The sequence below is a fragment of the Narcine bancroftii genome, chromosome 1, assembly GCF_036971445.1.
Source record: "Narcine bancroftii isolate sNarBan1 chromosome 1, sNarBan1.hap1, whole genome shotgun sequence".
In the NCBI taxonomy this organism is placed as follows: Eukaryota; Metazoa; Chordata; class Chondrichthyes; order Torpediniformes; family Narcinidae; genus Narcine; species Narcine bancroftii.
The window spans coordinates 99970561-99986659 of record NC_091469.1 but is presented as its reverse complement, the minus strand read 5'-3'; the positions used below and the strand labels follow the sequence as shown (position 1 = coordinate 99986659).

General features: G+C 40.6%; 2 protein-coding genes across 20 annotated transcripts in view; one reads left to right on the top strand and one right to left on the bottom strand.

Annotated features, from left to right (window-relative positions):
* fkbp15a (FKBP prolyl isomerase family member 15a) overlaps window positions 1–6458 on the top strand; it is a 183847-nt gene extending 177389 nt beyond the window's left edge. For all 9 annotated transcript variants that reach the window (XM_069933733.1, XM_069933701.1, XM_069933715.1 and 6 more), the window contains 2 exons: window positions 3842–3953; window positions 4746–6458. In XM_069933733.1, coding sequence (XP_069789834.1) covers window positions 3842–3953; window positions 4746–4823 — 190 coding nt within the window. In that variant the 3' untranslated portion in view covers window positions 4824–6458. The remainder of the gene's footprint in view (window positions 1–3841; window positions 3954–4745) is intronic.
* Window positions 6459–9114: 2656 nt separating this feature from the next.
* The window catches only part of lrsam1 (leucine rich repeat and sterile alpha motif containing 1), a 125919-nt gene continuing 118934 nt past the window's right edge, over window positions 9115–16099 (bottom strand). For 6 of the 11 annotated variants that reach the window (XM_069933746.1, XM_069933809.1, XM_069933798.1 and 3 more), the window contains 2 exons: window positions 14546–14693; window positions 9115–10625 (listed from right to left, as the gene is read on the bottom strand). In XM_069933746.1, the coding sequence (XP_069789847.1) occupies window positions 14568–14693 (126 nt within the window). In that variant the 3' untranslated portion in view covers window positions 9115–10625; window positions 14546–14567. The other 5 variants (XM_069933755.1, XM_069933765.1, XM_069933791.1 and 2 more) reach the window with 5 other exon arrangements.

Here is a 16099-nt window from a genome sequence, read left to right as displayed (position 1 = left end):
TTCAAAATTTAAGGGCATCAGCGATCAGGACCGGAGATTGAATCCCACGCTGTATGTAAGGAGTTTATGCATTCTCCCTGTGTCTGTGGGTTTTCTTCAGGGGCTCCGGTTTCCTCCCACCATTCAAAATATATTTAGGGTGTAGGTTAATGGGGTGTAAATTGGGCAGCCTGTTACTGTGCTGTATTTTTTTTAATGGAAAGGGGTGATGCATAAAGAAATTAAGGGTGAAGAGATGATAGGTGATGAGATAATGGCAATTAACATAAAAAGTAATTTCCCTGAGGCTTTGGAGGCAGTGCAAAGGAGGTTCACCGGTTGATTCCAGAGATGTGGGGGCTATCCTATGAGGAGAGATCGAGTCGTCTGGGACTGGACCTGCTGGAATTTAGAAGAATGAGAGGGGATCTACTAGAAACATATAAAATTATGAAAGGCATAGTTAAGTTAGAGAAAGGTAAGTTGTTTTCATTGGTGGGGGAGACTAGAACCAGGAGATACAGTAGATTTAGGATGGAGATGAGAGGGAACTGCTTTTCCCAGAGGGTGATGAAACTATGGAATTTGCTGCCCATTGAAAAGGTGGAGACGACCTCAGTAAATACATTTATGACCAGGTTGAATAGATTTTTACCTAGTATGGGAATTAAGGGATATAGGGAAAGGCAGGTAAGTGGAGACGAGTGAGTCTATCATCAGATCAGCCATGATCACACTAAATGGTGGAACAGGCTCGTTAGGCTGGATGGCTAACTCCTATTTCTTATGTTCTTGTGTTTACTATCGATATCCAAATAGTAATTGAGGAAAAGAGGGGGAGAATAGGAAGACTTCCTTGCAAGGCAGAGGGCAGAGCCGAGATACTAAATGAAGACTTTACATTTTTTTTTAATGAAAGGGGGATACTGCTGCAGTGATAAAGGAGGTAATTGAGTGACTAAATGGGATATAAAAGATGGAACTAAAAAGTTTGCCTATATTTAAGTAGATGCCAGGATAAAATTAACAGCCACTTTAATTATTAATTAATGGAAAACATCACAGATTTGTATAAACAACATCATGTTTATGTTAAATAAAAATTAAGAGGGTAGACAGGAATAATGGGACAGCCTCAATATTTGTAGATGACACAAAATTTTAAGTTAATAGAGGACCCATGGAACTATTTTAAAGCTGTACATTAATGGAATGAGCAGAAACATTTGAATTGAAATTTGTAAACTAATTTCAATTCCATTGAAGAAAAAATGTTAACCAATTACCATTTATTCAGCAGATTGAGGAGAGGTAATGTAAAAAGTACTGCAGAATGGAGCCTTAGTTGCATAAATCTTTGAGGGTAGAAGGATGGGTTGAGAAAGCAAATTTGAGTAGATACAGTATAAAAATGAGATGGCTGTGATGTAAAACATAATTTACCCACAACTGCACTGTTGAACTCAATTCTGATCGTGGTAATTAGGAAAGGTTAAGGAATTGGTATAATTTTAAAAAAAATAAATTTAGACATCCAACACGGTAACAGGCCCTTCTGGTCCACAAGCCCATGCTGCCCAAATAACCCAATTAACCTGTCACCACTGGATGTTTTGAGGGGTGGGAGGAAATCCACGCAGACATGGGGAGAATGTACAAACTCCTCACTATCAGTGCTGAATGCGAACCTCGGTCGCTGGTGCTGTAATAGAATGGTGCTCACCACTACACTATCCATGCTACCTGGTGTATGGGAAATGGAGGAAGAAAATGGGATTATTTTCTTTGAAGCAAAGAAAGTTGAGAAAGAGACATCAGAGGTGCTTTTTCTTAAAAAAGGCAGGAGTAGACAAAACTTTTTCGAGAAACACAAACTATGGGTGCTAGAATCCAGAGTGAATCAAGAGTAGCTTGAGGGAGTCGATGGGTCAGTATAAGCATCCATGGGTAGAAGTAGTCAGTCAATATTTTGAGTTTGGACCCTTTAAAGAGAAGATGTCCAATATATAAAGAGAAATGGAATGTAAGTAGAAACTGCCCTTGTAGGCAGATATAGAGTGAAGATGATTGGTTAAAAAAGAAACCAATGAAATTAGGAAGATCTTTAGTGTTTGGAATGCACGGCCTGATATGGCAGTAGAGGCCTAAGAAATCATTTTAAAAATATACATTTTTAAAATTTGGACATGCAACATGGTAACAGGTCTTTCTGGCCCAGGAGCCCAATTAATTTACAACTCCTGTATGATTTGAAGGGTGGGAGGAAACCGGAGCACCCGAAGGAAACCCATGCAGACACGGAGAGAATGTGCAAACTTCTTATAGTCAGCGCCAGATTCTAATCTGGGTCGGTGACACTGTAATAGCTTTGTATGCTAACTGTGATTCCAAAAGGGAATTTTATCATTTCTTGGGGTAAAAAAAAAACACATAAAATTACGGGACTCTGAGAAAAAGCAGAAGATATGGTACTGCCTGCGTTACCTTTACAGTGAACTGGCGTAAATTTGAAGAACTGAAGACCACCTGTGTGCTGTTATTTTCCTAAGTTTCTGTAACTAAAGGCAACCCCAGGGGTTGATTGCTTCAGAATCTCATGGAAGGAAGAATTAAGATAATCTGATCACAAAGAAGTTTGGTTCAAATGTTTGAATTTGAGTGATTAGAGGACCATGTCCCTGTAGACATCCAGTGTTTAAAATAGAGTTGTTCTTTTTTTTTTTAAACAGTTCAAATGTTTATTCCTATTAGCACTGGCTGTTGACCATTCTACATCTCACTCCCATTATTTTGTGGCCTGCTATTGCTTTGCAATTTAGATTGATGACGTGGGTAAAATAATTTTCCACTGCAAAGCATATTTTTATTTCACACTGTGAGACTGTGATCTATGAGGATAATTGGTAAATAAATTGGGGAAGGGAATTTTATTTTTACATAGCTGAGCAACGGTGATTGCATTTTCTGAAATAATAATGGAATCTGATTCAGTCATGAAGAATTGCAAGTCTCATCCCCTGAAATGTTGAGAGCTAGTTCTTTCAAGAGGAGCTTTGTTTTGGGTGGGGTTTCAAGAATTATGGAACTAAGAAACAGATCAGTCATGATTTAATTCACTCCCATGACTTTGTTACTAACTTTACGAGGGGGAATTTGATCTGTTGAATAGATATTGGGAAAGGGGTACAGGGATCACTTGTGTAGCTGTTTCTCCTCTTTCATCAAGAAATAGAAAACATTCCCTCAGATATGTGTAATATTGTATGTCCTTTGTCAGAGCTTTGATTTTTAAAAAATCTTTTGGTTGATTCTTCTGCTTTGTTGTAGTGGTAGTCTGTTTCCATTACAGACACCTCTTTCTAAGAACAGAAGGAAATCACAACTGGTTCTCAGTTGAGGAGGAATGGGAAAGAGTAGTGGACACCCGTCCAAGCCAGAAACCACATCATTGTTCCATGTGTGAAAGGATGTTGTACCATCCTTAGTTTGATTACATTGTAATTAAATTTAGACGTTCAGCATGGTAACACCCCTTCCGGCCCACAAACCTGGCTGCCCTATTAACCTACAACCCCTGTTCATTCTGAAGGATGGGAGGAAACCAGAGCACCCAAACTTCTTACAGAGAGCACCGAACCCCCAGTCGCTGGCGCTATAATAAATCTGTAATTTAACATCATTGCAATAGATTATTTATTTCTCTTTCTGGGATTTTTTGTATGCAAATTGATTACATTTCAACATGATTACAACTTCAAAGCATTTCATTGGCTGTAAGGCACACAAACCTGTAGAAGTACCTTCAGTGTAATTAACTAGAGCCTTCAAAATAAATTCCTGACCTTGGATTTCCATCGTTTAGCCTTTTCAGTAGTGATGACGAGGAGAACTTGTTCAAATCGGCGACTCCAAAAGTGGGGAGGACTTTGAAACACTTGGTGAAGAAAGAGGAAGAGGACGATGAGGAGGAAGTCGTAAGTGAGATCCTACTTGTTGGACAGTGAAATGCGGTGAGAGCAGTATTGCCATAGTGACGTTATGAGAAACTCAGCGGGTCAAAATGTGCTTTATAAAGCAAAGATAAAGATACATAACCAATGTTTTGGGCTTGAGTTGTGTTCCTTTATCTTTGCAATATAAAGTACACTGTTTGACCCACCGAGTTTCTCCAGCATTGTGTTTTTACTTTAACTGCAGTCTGCAGACTTTCATGTATAAAGTATAGGAAGGTTTTCAGTTCCTTTGTACGTTGGAATGAGTTCAACGCTAAAGACGTCAGGGACCCAGAAGGTGTTTTGCGTAAAAGTGTCATTTGAGATACATGTAAGGTTGGTTTAAAAAAAAGTGAGGGGCATTTCCCTTCATAATGTAAGTGGTGTAGGCCAGTGATTGACCCCTTTCCTCCTGTCTGCCCTTAATAATGAGTTCTCCCAATTAGATGCGAGATGTCAAGTCAAACCTGTGGCTCTTCCTCTTTGCATCCATTTTGTAAATTAGGGAGTTGACAATAGTGAGGAACTGAGCTTCTTCCATATTAAAGCCCTTCATTCTTCATTATAAAAGGGATATGTAAATATTTCGTGTTTCAGTGTTGGGCAATGTGCAAGGTATGAATCTAGGTGTAGAATGTAAATGAACGTAAATTCTGGTACAGCTGTGTAATTGGAACCCTTCTCCATTCTTCAGCCCAAAAATCTTGTATGACGTGTTCTAAAAAGTATGTACTTGGGTGTGTGATCTGACACTAGTTTGCTTCCATTACTCAGAGTATGAAGGGTCGTCCACCACCAGCCCTGCTGTTTGGAGATGACGACGACGATGACGACTTTGACTGGATGGGATGAGGTTCCTGCTGCTGACGCCATGTAGTTACCAAGGAGATAGGTAGTTTGCGCAGGAGCCAAGGTGAATCCTGGGAAACACTGCTTCTACAATGTGTAATCTGATGGAGCTTCACATTTCAGGAATCTCTTTGTTTTTTGTAACCTGCTGGCATGAATTTGTGTCCCCAGCCAGCACTGGGGGAAAATTGATGAAAGTGACCTAACTCTGATCAGCACTGGTATTGTTCTTGAACAGTATAAATGACTGATGTACTTTAATTTTATTAATTCCTGCCTAATTCTCAGTAGACCTTTACTGCTGTTGACAGTATTGTCAATAGCTCTTAGGAAGGAAGCTTGACTCCAGGTTATTTGTGACTGCTTTAATAACTTTTACTGTGTCTTCCAGTTTGTGAATATTTTTCCTTCAGTTTTCATCATGTTGAATTGTTTGAGTGGTACATGTAAGGAACAAAATGTTGTCCTTGTCCTGTGTGTTGGGTAGAATACAGCCTTTAGTCAGAATAAAGTTATCCCTGTGCCTTAATCTTAGTTAAATGGCTCGGCCCTTCCATTTTCATCGAACTGCATGGATGAAGTTTCCATATGGAAACTTTTATTCTCAGTAGAAAATGTTTCCTTTCTTTTCATGGATTGCTACCCATTTAAAACAAATTGGCCAGCAGGTCTATTAAAGAAGCAGTTATTGGTAAACTAAGTTCAAACATGCTTGTGAGATGGGAACATATCATTTTCATAAATTGTCTGGAGCCTTCTTGACTGAAGGGTAAGATCTTTATTTCTGCCTCACTCCACAATCACCCAAATGGCATTCTTTATTTCTCTCCTCTCTGCCCCGATAGTCTTCCCAGTGGCTTGTTCTGGATGACGAGGTAGTTACATGATCGGGTATCCAATCCAGGGAGGAGTCTTCTGCTAATTCTGTTGTATTCACTTCGTTCTTTGTTACCCTCGGCATTTTGTTTAGGCAGGAGCCAGATACCAGCATAATGAAGCCCGCAAGTCAAATCACATGGTTCTTCCTTTTTCAACTGTAATAGTTTTATAGATACAAAAACAACATCATAATTAACTGCAACTTCCATGGGTTTGTTTGCAGTCTTGTGGAAAGCAGTCTATTACCAAGACTTGAATTCTGGACTTGCTTTTGGCAACTAATGAAACCACTGAAATAACTAGTTAATTCATAGGTTTTCACAAGCAGTTTCTATCCAGCTAAATACACAGCCATTGTTCTACTTTTCCATAGCTCCTTCTTATTTGAACCTTGGGTTTCTGATCACTTCCCCTTACCTTAAGGAAGTTTAGTAAGTCTGTAAACAGATGTGGAGATATCTTTTTAAATTTTACTCAAATTTATTCCTGCTTTTTAGTTCATTTTTTTCAGCTTAAGCATTTGGTATTTTGCTTGATTCCCTGATGAATTTAAATTTCAAGTTTGTTTATTTCTATTGACAATCAAGGGAATTCAGGCTTTGGAAAACCTTGACATACTCCTCACCCAAGCTCGTGTTATTAATTTATATTGACCTTTGATTCCATACACCTGCGCCAGATACCTCAACCAGTTGAATATTTGATCACTTTTTTTCCACTATGTTAAATCTTGTGCATTAAAGATGAATGTGGGAATGACCCTGATAAATTGTGATTAATTGAATAATACTTTATAATTGATATGGAAAATTATTGTCATTATGCAAATAGCTGTTGGTGTGCAGTATTATATGCTGACATAGAGAGGTTTGCATTGTGAATGTAGTCTTACACACCAGTTGTGAAGTCATATCATAGGCTATGCAAGGAAACAGGCCCTTTGGCTCAACTTGCCTAAAATGTCCCACCTGCCAGCATTTGGCCCATATTCCTCTAAACCTATCTTATCCATATATTTGCCAATTTTTTTTCTTAAATGTTGCAACAATACTTGCCTCAACCACCTCCTCTGACAGCCCATTCTATACACCCACCGCCATGTTTATTTTTAAAAAAAACTCTGCTTCAACCTATGTCCTTTGGATAGCAATTCACTTCCTCTGATCAGCACTCTCTGCATTCACCCAGTTTATTCCTTACTGTTTTGTATCCCTGTGAGATCACCCCACATCTTCCAACAACCCAGGAATAAAGCCCTCTCCCTATATAGCAGTCCCTCTGAGTCCTAAAACTACCCTCTTAAATCTTCTCTTGTATCCTCTCCAGCTTGACAAGGTGACCAAAATGGGGTCTCACCAGCATCATATACAACTGCAACATGACCTCAGCTTCCATACTCTGGAGAAGGCTAATACTGCCAATAGACATTTAGGCTATCCTATCTATCTGTGTCACAATTTTCAAGAAACTTTGTATCTGTACTCCGAGATCCCTCTACTGTACAACACTCCCCAGATTACTGCCATTAACTGTGTAGGCCCTACCCATATTAGACCTCCCAAAATGCAACATATTTCTCTGTATTCTCGGAAGATCTTTCCTGGAACCAACACACCAATGGCATCATGAAGAAAGCCTCTACTTCCTCAGGAGTTTGCGGAGGAGCTAGTGGAGTTGTTCAAGTGAACCGGTACGGACTTGAAGGGTGACATGGCCTGTTTCCGTGCTGTAAAGAGTTATATGGTTAAGAGTCTTCACTATCTGCAATATCAGACACTTTTGTGAATGACACTAACTTACTCAAGGTTCCCTTGATTGTCACATAAATAATACGTTAAGAAAGTAACATACATGATATACTTTTTCCTGTCGTAAGCCAGATAAAGTTGCCATTAGCATTGCCAGGCACCCCTTTCAGTATGAAAGAAAAGCAAGAGATTCCCTTGTATGTTTTCATCCAAATCATTGATGTAGATGACAAACAGCAATGGGCCCAGCAATAAACCCTGTGGCACACCAGTAGTCACAGGCCTCCAGTCTGAAAAACAGCCACCCCGCTTCTTCCTCCATGAAGTCCATTTTCTATCTAATCTGCTCTCGTTTTAGATCCTGTGCAATCTGACCAGCCAGACCAGTCTACTGTGCAGACAGAATCTTGTTGAATACCTTGCTGAAATTCATATAAACATTTACAGCTCTGACTTGGTCAAAGATTTCTGACATGACCTCCTACTTTCAAAACGGTGCTCACTACCCTAATCAGCCTTTATCCCTCAAAGTGAATGTACATCATCTCCCTCAGAATATCTTCTCTGAACTTAACAACCACAGATGATAGGGCTCATTGGCCTGTAGTTCTCAGGCTTTTCCTTGCACCCCTTCTTGTATAGAGACACATTTGTCACCCTCCAGTCTTCTGGCATCTCACCTGCACTTACCAAGGCATCTGTCCAGAACCAAACTAGCAGGGGTATAGGAGGAAAAGAAACCTACTTGGAAACAGACTATTTTGAATGATCATGTGTAAGGAAGAAGATTTAATGAGATCTTATGATTAAAATCCTCTTGGATTATTGTATAAGAATTCCAGGTCTAGATTGATTCTGAATATCACAGGACCAAAACTAGTGGATTCAACTCAAACAAGGGCAATTTTCATGTTATGGAATTTTCCCCAAAGTGGACTAGAAAAAATAATTAAGAGGCAAGTCAGTGCCAGACATTTAAACTGCTGCTCCATAATGCTCTGTTGGACTTTTATCCTGATTTACATTAATGTCCTGGAGAAGGTGGTTATTCATCATAACAGTGTTTCTACCATGCTGTAGACATACAGCATGGTAACAGGCCCTTTCAGACCACGAACCTGTGTTGCCCAATTAATCTACACCCCCGGTATGTCCTTTTGAAGGGTGGGTGGGAGGAAACTGGAACCTCCGGGGAAAACCCTTCACAGTCTTGGAGAGAACATTCAAGCTCCTTACAAACAGCGCGGGATTCAAACCCCAGTCCTGATTGCTGATGCTGTAGCAGTACTGCACCGACCGCTACGCTAACTGCTGTTAAACATCCTGGTACAGGCCTGGAGAGTGAAAGATTTTAGAGCTGCAAAGCTAAATTTTATGTGCAAATTATTTTGATCATTATGATCCCAGCAATTCAAGTGGTTTAATTTCACAACCAGTCACTGGCACCTCTTTCCCTTCCCAACTGATGACTTGCTAATAGTCTTTAAATGTTATTTTTCTGTCAATATTTATCTGGTAGCTGACAAGTCTTCCAACTAAACAGCTAATTAATTTCACAAAAGTTTGATTAACTCAAGATTCTTTAACGTAGCATATCACCCCAAATCTGTAAAATCACATCATTTGTCCCTCTAATGAGGACACCAGATAGAAAGGCAAAATGACCTTTTTATTGGGATGCTTTAAAGATCACTTTTTAAACATGTATAATTGTAAGATTGGCATTTACAGCATATAACAGCACAAGTGCAAATGGTCTGAATAAAAACAATAAATTAAATATCTAACTTAAAAACATGCTTTACATTCATCTTGTATCATGTAACTTCTGATCAGAAGGGAGAATTTAAGATGTCACAAAATGTAGAAAAGAAAACAACAAATGGTAGCAGCATTGGTTTGTAAAACCATTCAAATCTAAAATAAAGACAGGAGAAGATATCAAATGACATTCTGGAGATTCTTATTTCAGGTGGGGAGGTAGAAAATAGGTCAGGGTATATTTGTGTTTTTGTGGGGAAAATGGCAGGAGTCTGGAACAGCAATACTGCTGGTTAAGCCACAGCTTGCTCCAACGTGGGTGACAATTTACAGATATGCACAATTCTATTTAAGTTGCAATGTTACACATGGAGAATATTCAGAGAAAGGTAACTAAATTAGGACAAGACTAGTTAAGTAACTACTCAGAAACTGAATTGCTCCAATCAGAACAAAACAGTAAGTATAAGCCTGGCGGAATAGCTGTAAATGGGTCGTGGACCAATGCTTTCACTTCCCCCCATCAGCAGTTGGCTATTCATCCTGGGTGAGGAGGATCTTGAAAGAGGTTTGTCCCCAGCCAGATATTTGGGGTAGGAAATGAGAAAAAGTCTACTTTACAGTGTGCTCAAACTATTGAGCACCATGAGATTAATTGCAATTCATACATTCAATATCGAAAGGATACTCGTACAAAGAGCAGCAGTTGGATTTTGAACGGGTGATGGCTGGTATTTAAATTATTGCACAAAATTTTAACTGGATTAATTGATTTAAAATAATTAACATAAATCGACTGTTGGAAGCATTCATCTGTGGACCAATTACTCTCTCCCTCTGGCTCCATACAACATGGTTTTGCATTCCTCCTCTTTATATTCTACCAGCATCTCAACAGGTCAAGAGGGAAGTTTGACCTTCAGCCTGACCACATACCAAGTCAAAGAGCAAATACCCTTGTAGATGCAATGCTCCAAACCTGCTATATGGATAATTTAGCCACGGTTGGTGAGCACAGGAGGTGTAGTTTAGAGTACAGAGGCCGTGTGGATTGGGTGAAGACCTGTTGTACCAGCTCCCAGTATCATTCCAAGGAACCTCCATGAACAAAAAGCATCAACGTGAAGCAGCTTGAAAAAAATTCCATTGTCTATTCCACGTCCCTTTGTGTACACAGGATAAAGCAAGGTACCACAATGCTAATTTATGGGCGATCAACACAAGCCAACTAATATCACAGTCAAAACTATTCAGGCTGGTGGCCTGCTGCAGGTTATCTATCCAGGCCGACTTCAAGTCAGCCTAGTAGGAGGCTGCACCACTGTTTTACCAAGAGTAAATTCATCTTTGGTGAAGGACTATATAAAGTGTAAGGCACCAGCAGGTTGACGTGACGTGCAGGAGATTGCAGGCAGAGCTGTAGGAAAATGATATACAGTTAATAACTGGAACGAGTACCACAGGCTTTAGAAGCAAACACTTGCTGACAGGTGCTCATTCCTGGCCTTTCCCAATGACGTTACACATTTTCCATGGTTTGTTTTATGGCCACAACCTGCAAATGAGGAAATGAGCCAGGTGCTTCAAGGGAAGCAGCAAACATGGATACTGTCAGTGGGTGATGTCACTGCACTGTGACACAAACCTTACACAGCAGGTAGGCTCCAAGTTTCATGTTTCACATGTCCCTGGGAAGTGGACAGGATGGTTATTCAGCAAGTGGTACAAGTAGCATCATGCAATATTTCAAAAGGTCACTTAATTCATGATTTCTTGCTGATTTTCACCAAAATCAAGTTAACCTACAGTTCTGAGAATGCATTAGGAGGGAATTGTGGGAGAATGTAATGAACCATAATAGAGGAAGAAGATAGGTGGTCAAATCAATGAAGTTTGACAATAAAACCACTCAAGCCTGCTGTTACGATGAAATAAAGTTTGTACATGGGGACAAAATAAAACTAGGCTGTAATTGTTATGATTTCCATTATGGTGGCGTTGAAAGAATCGCTATATTGGATAATTAAAGGAAAATCAAGCTCCCATTAACAATATATCACAAGACCATGTTAAAGTGAACCCCTGAATGATCAATTTTCACAAAGAGCATCACAAGCTACAAGTTAAGTTATTTTGGTGAATGTTGATGAATTAACATTGGCTGGAAAGCTCAAAGGAATAATTCAAGTCAAGTCATCTTTATTTGTCATTCATACCAAACATTGCACGGTAAAGATGAGATAACGTTTCTCCAGGACCACGGAGCAGATTTACATAAATAGAAGTTAAAATCTTAAGACATATACAATAAAAGTCCATGATACACTATCCACATATGTTCTGAGAATTCAGGAGCTGGATGGCTTGGGGGGGAAAAAAATTTGCCAATCTGGACACAAGGGCCTGAGTACTACGGTATGTCCCACCAGATGGCAGAAGGGAGAAAAGTTTACATGAGGAGTACGTGAAGTCCTTCACAATGCTTTTCGCTTTCTGCGTGCATTGGGTGTTGTAGATATCTGTCATGGTAGAAAGAGAGCCCCCAATGATCTTTATCGCTGACTTCACTTTCCTTACAGTTTCCAAACTAGACAGTGATGCAATTGCTCAGAATGTTCTCAATCCATTCTCTGTAGAGTGTAGTGAGGATGGAGGGTGGGAGATGAACTTTCCTCAGCCTTAGCAGGACTTTCTTGGCTATGGAGCTGGTGTTAAAGGACCAGATGAGTTTCTCTGCCAAGTTCATACTAAGGAACTGGATACTTGCCACCCTCAATGGTAGAGCCAATGGTCAGCAGAGATTGACCCCTCCAGGCTCACCTAAAGTTGACAACCATCACTTTAGTTTTACTAACGTTCAGATACAGGTTGTTGGCTCTGCACCTCATCTCTGTACGCTGACTCATTACTCTTACTGATAAGGCCCACACGGTTGTATCGTCAACTTGATGATGTGGTTTGAGCTGTGTCTTGCTGCACAGTCATGAGTCAGCAGAGTGAACAGCAGTGGACTGAGCCCACGGCCCTGGGGGACCCCATGCTCAGTGTGATGGTCTTGGATGTGCTGTTTCCAATCCAGACTGCCTGAGTCAAGAATCCAGTTGCAGAGGGAGATGTTTAAGCTCAGCGGGCTCATCTTCCCTATCAGATACTGAGGTATGATTGTGTTTAACGGTGAACTGAAGTCAATAAACAGCATTTGAAAATGCGTGCCCATATTTTCCAGGTGGGTGAGGGCTAGATGGAGGGTGGTGGCGATGGGACCATCTGTAGAGCGGTTGGATATATATGCAATCTGCAGGCGGTCTAGTGATGGTGGCAGCAGGAGCTTGATGTGCCCCATGACGAGCCTCTCGAAGCACGTCATGATTGTAGATGTGAGTGCGACAGGGCAGTAGTCATTGAGGCAGGACAGATGACTTCTTCGGCATAGGACAATGGTGGCGGCTTTGAACAGTGCTTCTCAGGGAGATGTTGAAGATATCAGCAAGAACATCTGCCAGCTGAGCTGCATATCACCTAAGCACTCTGCCGGGAATGTTATCTTTCCGTGGGTTGTCCTTGTCTAACACGCTCCTCACATCAGTCACTGTAAGACACAGCACCTGATTAGAGGAGAGGTGGTCATCTTCACTGCCACCTTGTTTTTTTTCCTCAACACACATAAAAATTGTTCAGTGCATCTGGGGAAAGGCATCACCAGCACAGGTAGATGGTGTAGTCTTGTGGTTGGTGATATCTTGGATATCCTTCTACATGCATCGTGTGGCCTTGCTGTCCAGGAAGTGACTGTGAATGCACTGGGCATGTGGATGCTTTGCTTCCATTATGACCTTGGACAGCTTGGCTCTTCCCATATAGCGAATTGCTCTTTGAATAATATCATGGGACTTTTTACATCAACCTGGAGAGGGTCAGAAGCTAATATAAACAGATTAAGCCCCCATCTTTATTTGTTACTGCCACACACATATGTTATTGCACAGGGTGGATATTATTTTCCCCAGCAGAAAAGGCAAATTAACCACCATTGGAAGACCTTAGAAACAGTGTCTTCAAATGTGTATGATGGTGAGCAGGAACTAACAGAATGACCACGTAACAATTTGTTAGGGGCAACAATTACTCATCATCAGGAATGGTTAGAAATAGGAACATGTCTCCAATAGAGCAGAGGAGGAGAGTAAAGCGAAGTTAGTGGTATGACCAGTCCTCTAGATAACGAGCAAGAGTTAAGTTGCAAGGAGAAATTGAGTCCATGTCAAAGGCCAAGGAAGTTGAAATGCTTCCATTTCTATTTTGCATTAACAAGATGATGAGTTACTTTTGGGCGATAGTATGTAATTGAATCCCACTCCTCCAAAATTCTCTCCCTGGGTGCTTGGAGGACATTTGTATCTTAAGGAATTTAATGGGCTCTGTGAAATCCAAGAGGAATGCAAAATTTAAAAAAAATGGACAGAGAATGAACCCAATCTCTCTCTCACACAATTTGCATCAAAGGTACTAGCTTTTTATCATCTCAGGAAATCTCAAAACTCTGGGCCTTACAGTAAGTTGATATGTCACTGTTTGTCAGACATGGGTAGCCAATGGTATGGAGTATGATTGTTTAAAAGTACTTGAGGGACGTGGTTAGGAGTTATCATGAGGGAAACAGATTAAAAGGAAGTCTAAGGATTATGAAGATTTTAAGGATCCTGATCTTGGTTAGAAAATGGCTGCGACTTATTTTAAAGGCTGAGCAATCACAAATAAATGCAGATGAACAAGGCAAATGGGGCTGTGGAAATATGGAGTTGGTGTACAAATCTTCAAATGGGATGGATGATACTTGTTCGGTCTTTATTTCCATTTAAATCATCCCAAATTACTTTACACAGAAATTCTGAAATGAATTCACTGATGCCAGCCAAATTAAGCAAGGTACATCTATCTCAGACAAGTAGTCACAATAACATTAGACAAAATAACTCTGCTCTTCTTTAAAGTGGGTAAAGTATGATTTTTTTCACCATCTCTACACCAGATAGTGATGGCATTTCAATTTGCCTCAAAATCTGGAGTGTTCCATGGGTTGGGTACATCTTGTCTGTCCCTGGTGTTGGATTTAGAGTGTGCCCTGTCCCCAAAGTTAAGGAAAGCGTTAGGGGGTTTGGTGGTGATTTGTGGAGAGAATACATCCTGAGGTGAAGTTTTGGAGAGGTGGGGAAAGGTTTATCAAAACTTATCTGTACTTTTTATTAAAAGCATATTGAAGTTGCCAGGGCATCAGTTAATCAAGATCTACAAGGTGATTTTTAAAAAATACATATAGATACCATCCTCAGAGCATACCTACGTTGCAGAGAAACGCCACTCAGGATGTGCGATACATGCGGATCTTTTGTTCAATGTCCTTCCGGCAGAGAGGACATGTGCACAGCTCCATTCCACACGTGTAACAGCAGCAAACATGACCACAAGTCAGGAAGATCATCTGACACTGGATCAGAGAGGAAGAAGGATTGTCAGCACTTCCCCATCTGATTACTGTTACACCATTAATTTCAAATTCTGTTAAATAATTTCACTGACTGCCTCCTTCTTTACAGCAACACACCTCTGGGTCTATAACTACTTCATGGGTTTGACTGGTACCGAGGAAAGGATTGTAGCTAAAATGGGGGCTGAAACTTCTGATGTCTTCTTCAACTGGACCTTCTAAACAAAAAAACCTCCATCTAAATGGGTGTCAGACACTTGTAAATGGATAATTCCACAACTGGAAGCACTAACAGGTTGGGCTGAAGGGCCTGTGGCCTAGTTGTACTAAATTATTATTCTGTGACTCTGCATTCTGCTATTGTTGTTGAAGTTATAGAACTCCACACCAAATCTTTAATACTTTGCAACAGTGAACAACAAATACCATTAACCCTCAGTCTGAGACAAATAGAAATAATCCTCAAAATCTGAATGAAATATATCAATCAGCAGAAACACTAGCCCTTTACACCACACAGCAGCAAGAGAAGTTGCACCTTTGCACTATGAGTGGTACTGATCATGCATCTCCATTATCTTCCCATTAACCAACTTAAATAGTCCCTCAATCAATAATTCTGGCCCCTTTACAAACTCAATACAAAACAAATGAGATGTTGGGACTTTAAAGGTAGCGGGTAATAAACTAACTCACCAGCATGTAATACAGTAACTCAGACCTTTTACCACAACCTGGTCCAGGATTGTTTGTGGTCTGAATCTCAGACAGACCAGTCTCCTGGCGGGGGCGTTTGCTAGGGCTACCGGGGGGGGGTTTAAACTAGTATGTTTGGGGGGAAGGGGGCCATGTAAGGGAGGACAGCAGAGAGAGATATTGTAGGCGAAGGGAAAAGGCTTATTCACAAAACTTGGGGGTGGAACAGCACTTGATTGAGGAGGAAAGGGATAGATGCTATGATGGGGAAAGGAGGATGGTGACAAATGATTGTGTGGGTGGCAGAGAGGGGGTTAGGGAGAAGGCAAGATGCGGGAAGTCTGTGCTGCATTTACTTCAATGCAAGGAGTGTTATAAGGAAGGTGTGGATAGACACGTGGCAGTATGATGTGGTGGCAATTAGTGAGACGTGGTTGAAGGAGGGTTGTGACTGGTAGTTAAAATTCTGGGATTTCACTACTTTAGGTGTGATAGAATTGAAGGGGTAAGGGGGGTGTGTGGCATTTCTTGTCAAAGAGGATATTACAGCAGTACTGAGGAGGGATAGAATGGAGGGCTCATTAAGGGAAGCAGTGTGGGTGGAATTAAAAATAAAAGAGGTGAGGTTACTATTATAGGGGTGTATTATAGACCACCAAATGGGGAGAGGGAACTAGAAGAGTAAATGTGTAGGGAAATAGCTGAGATGT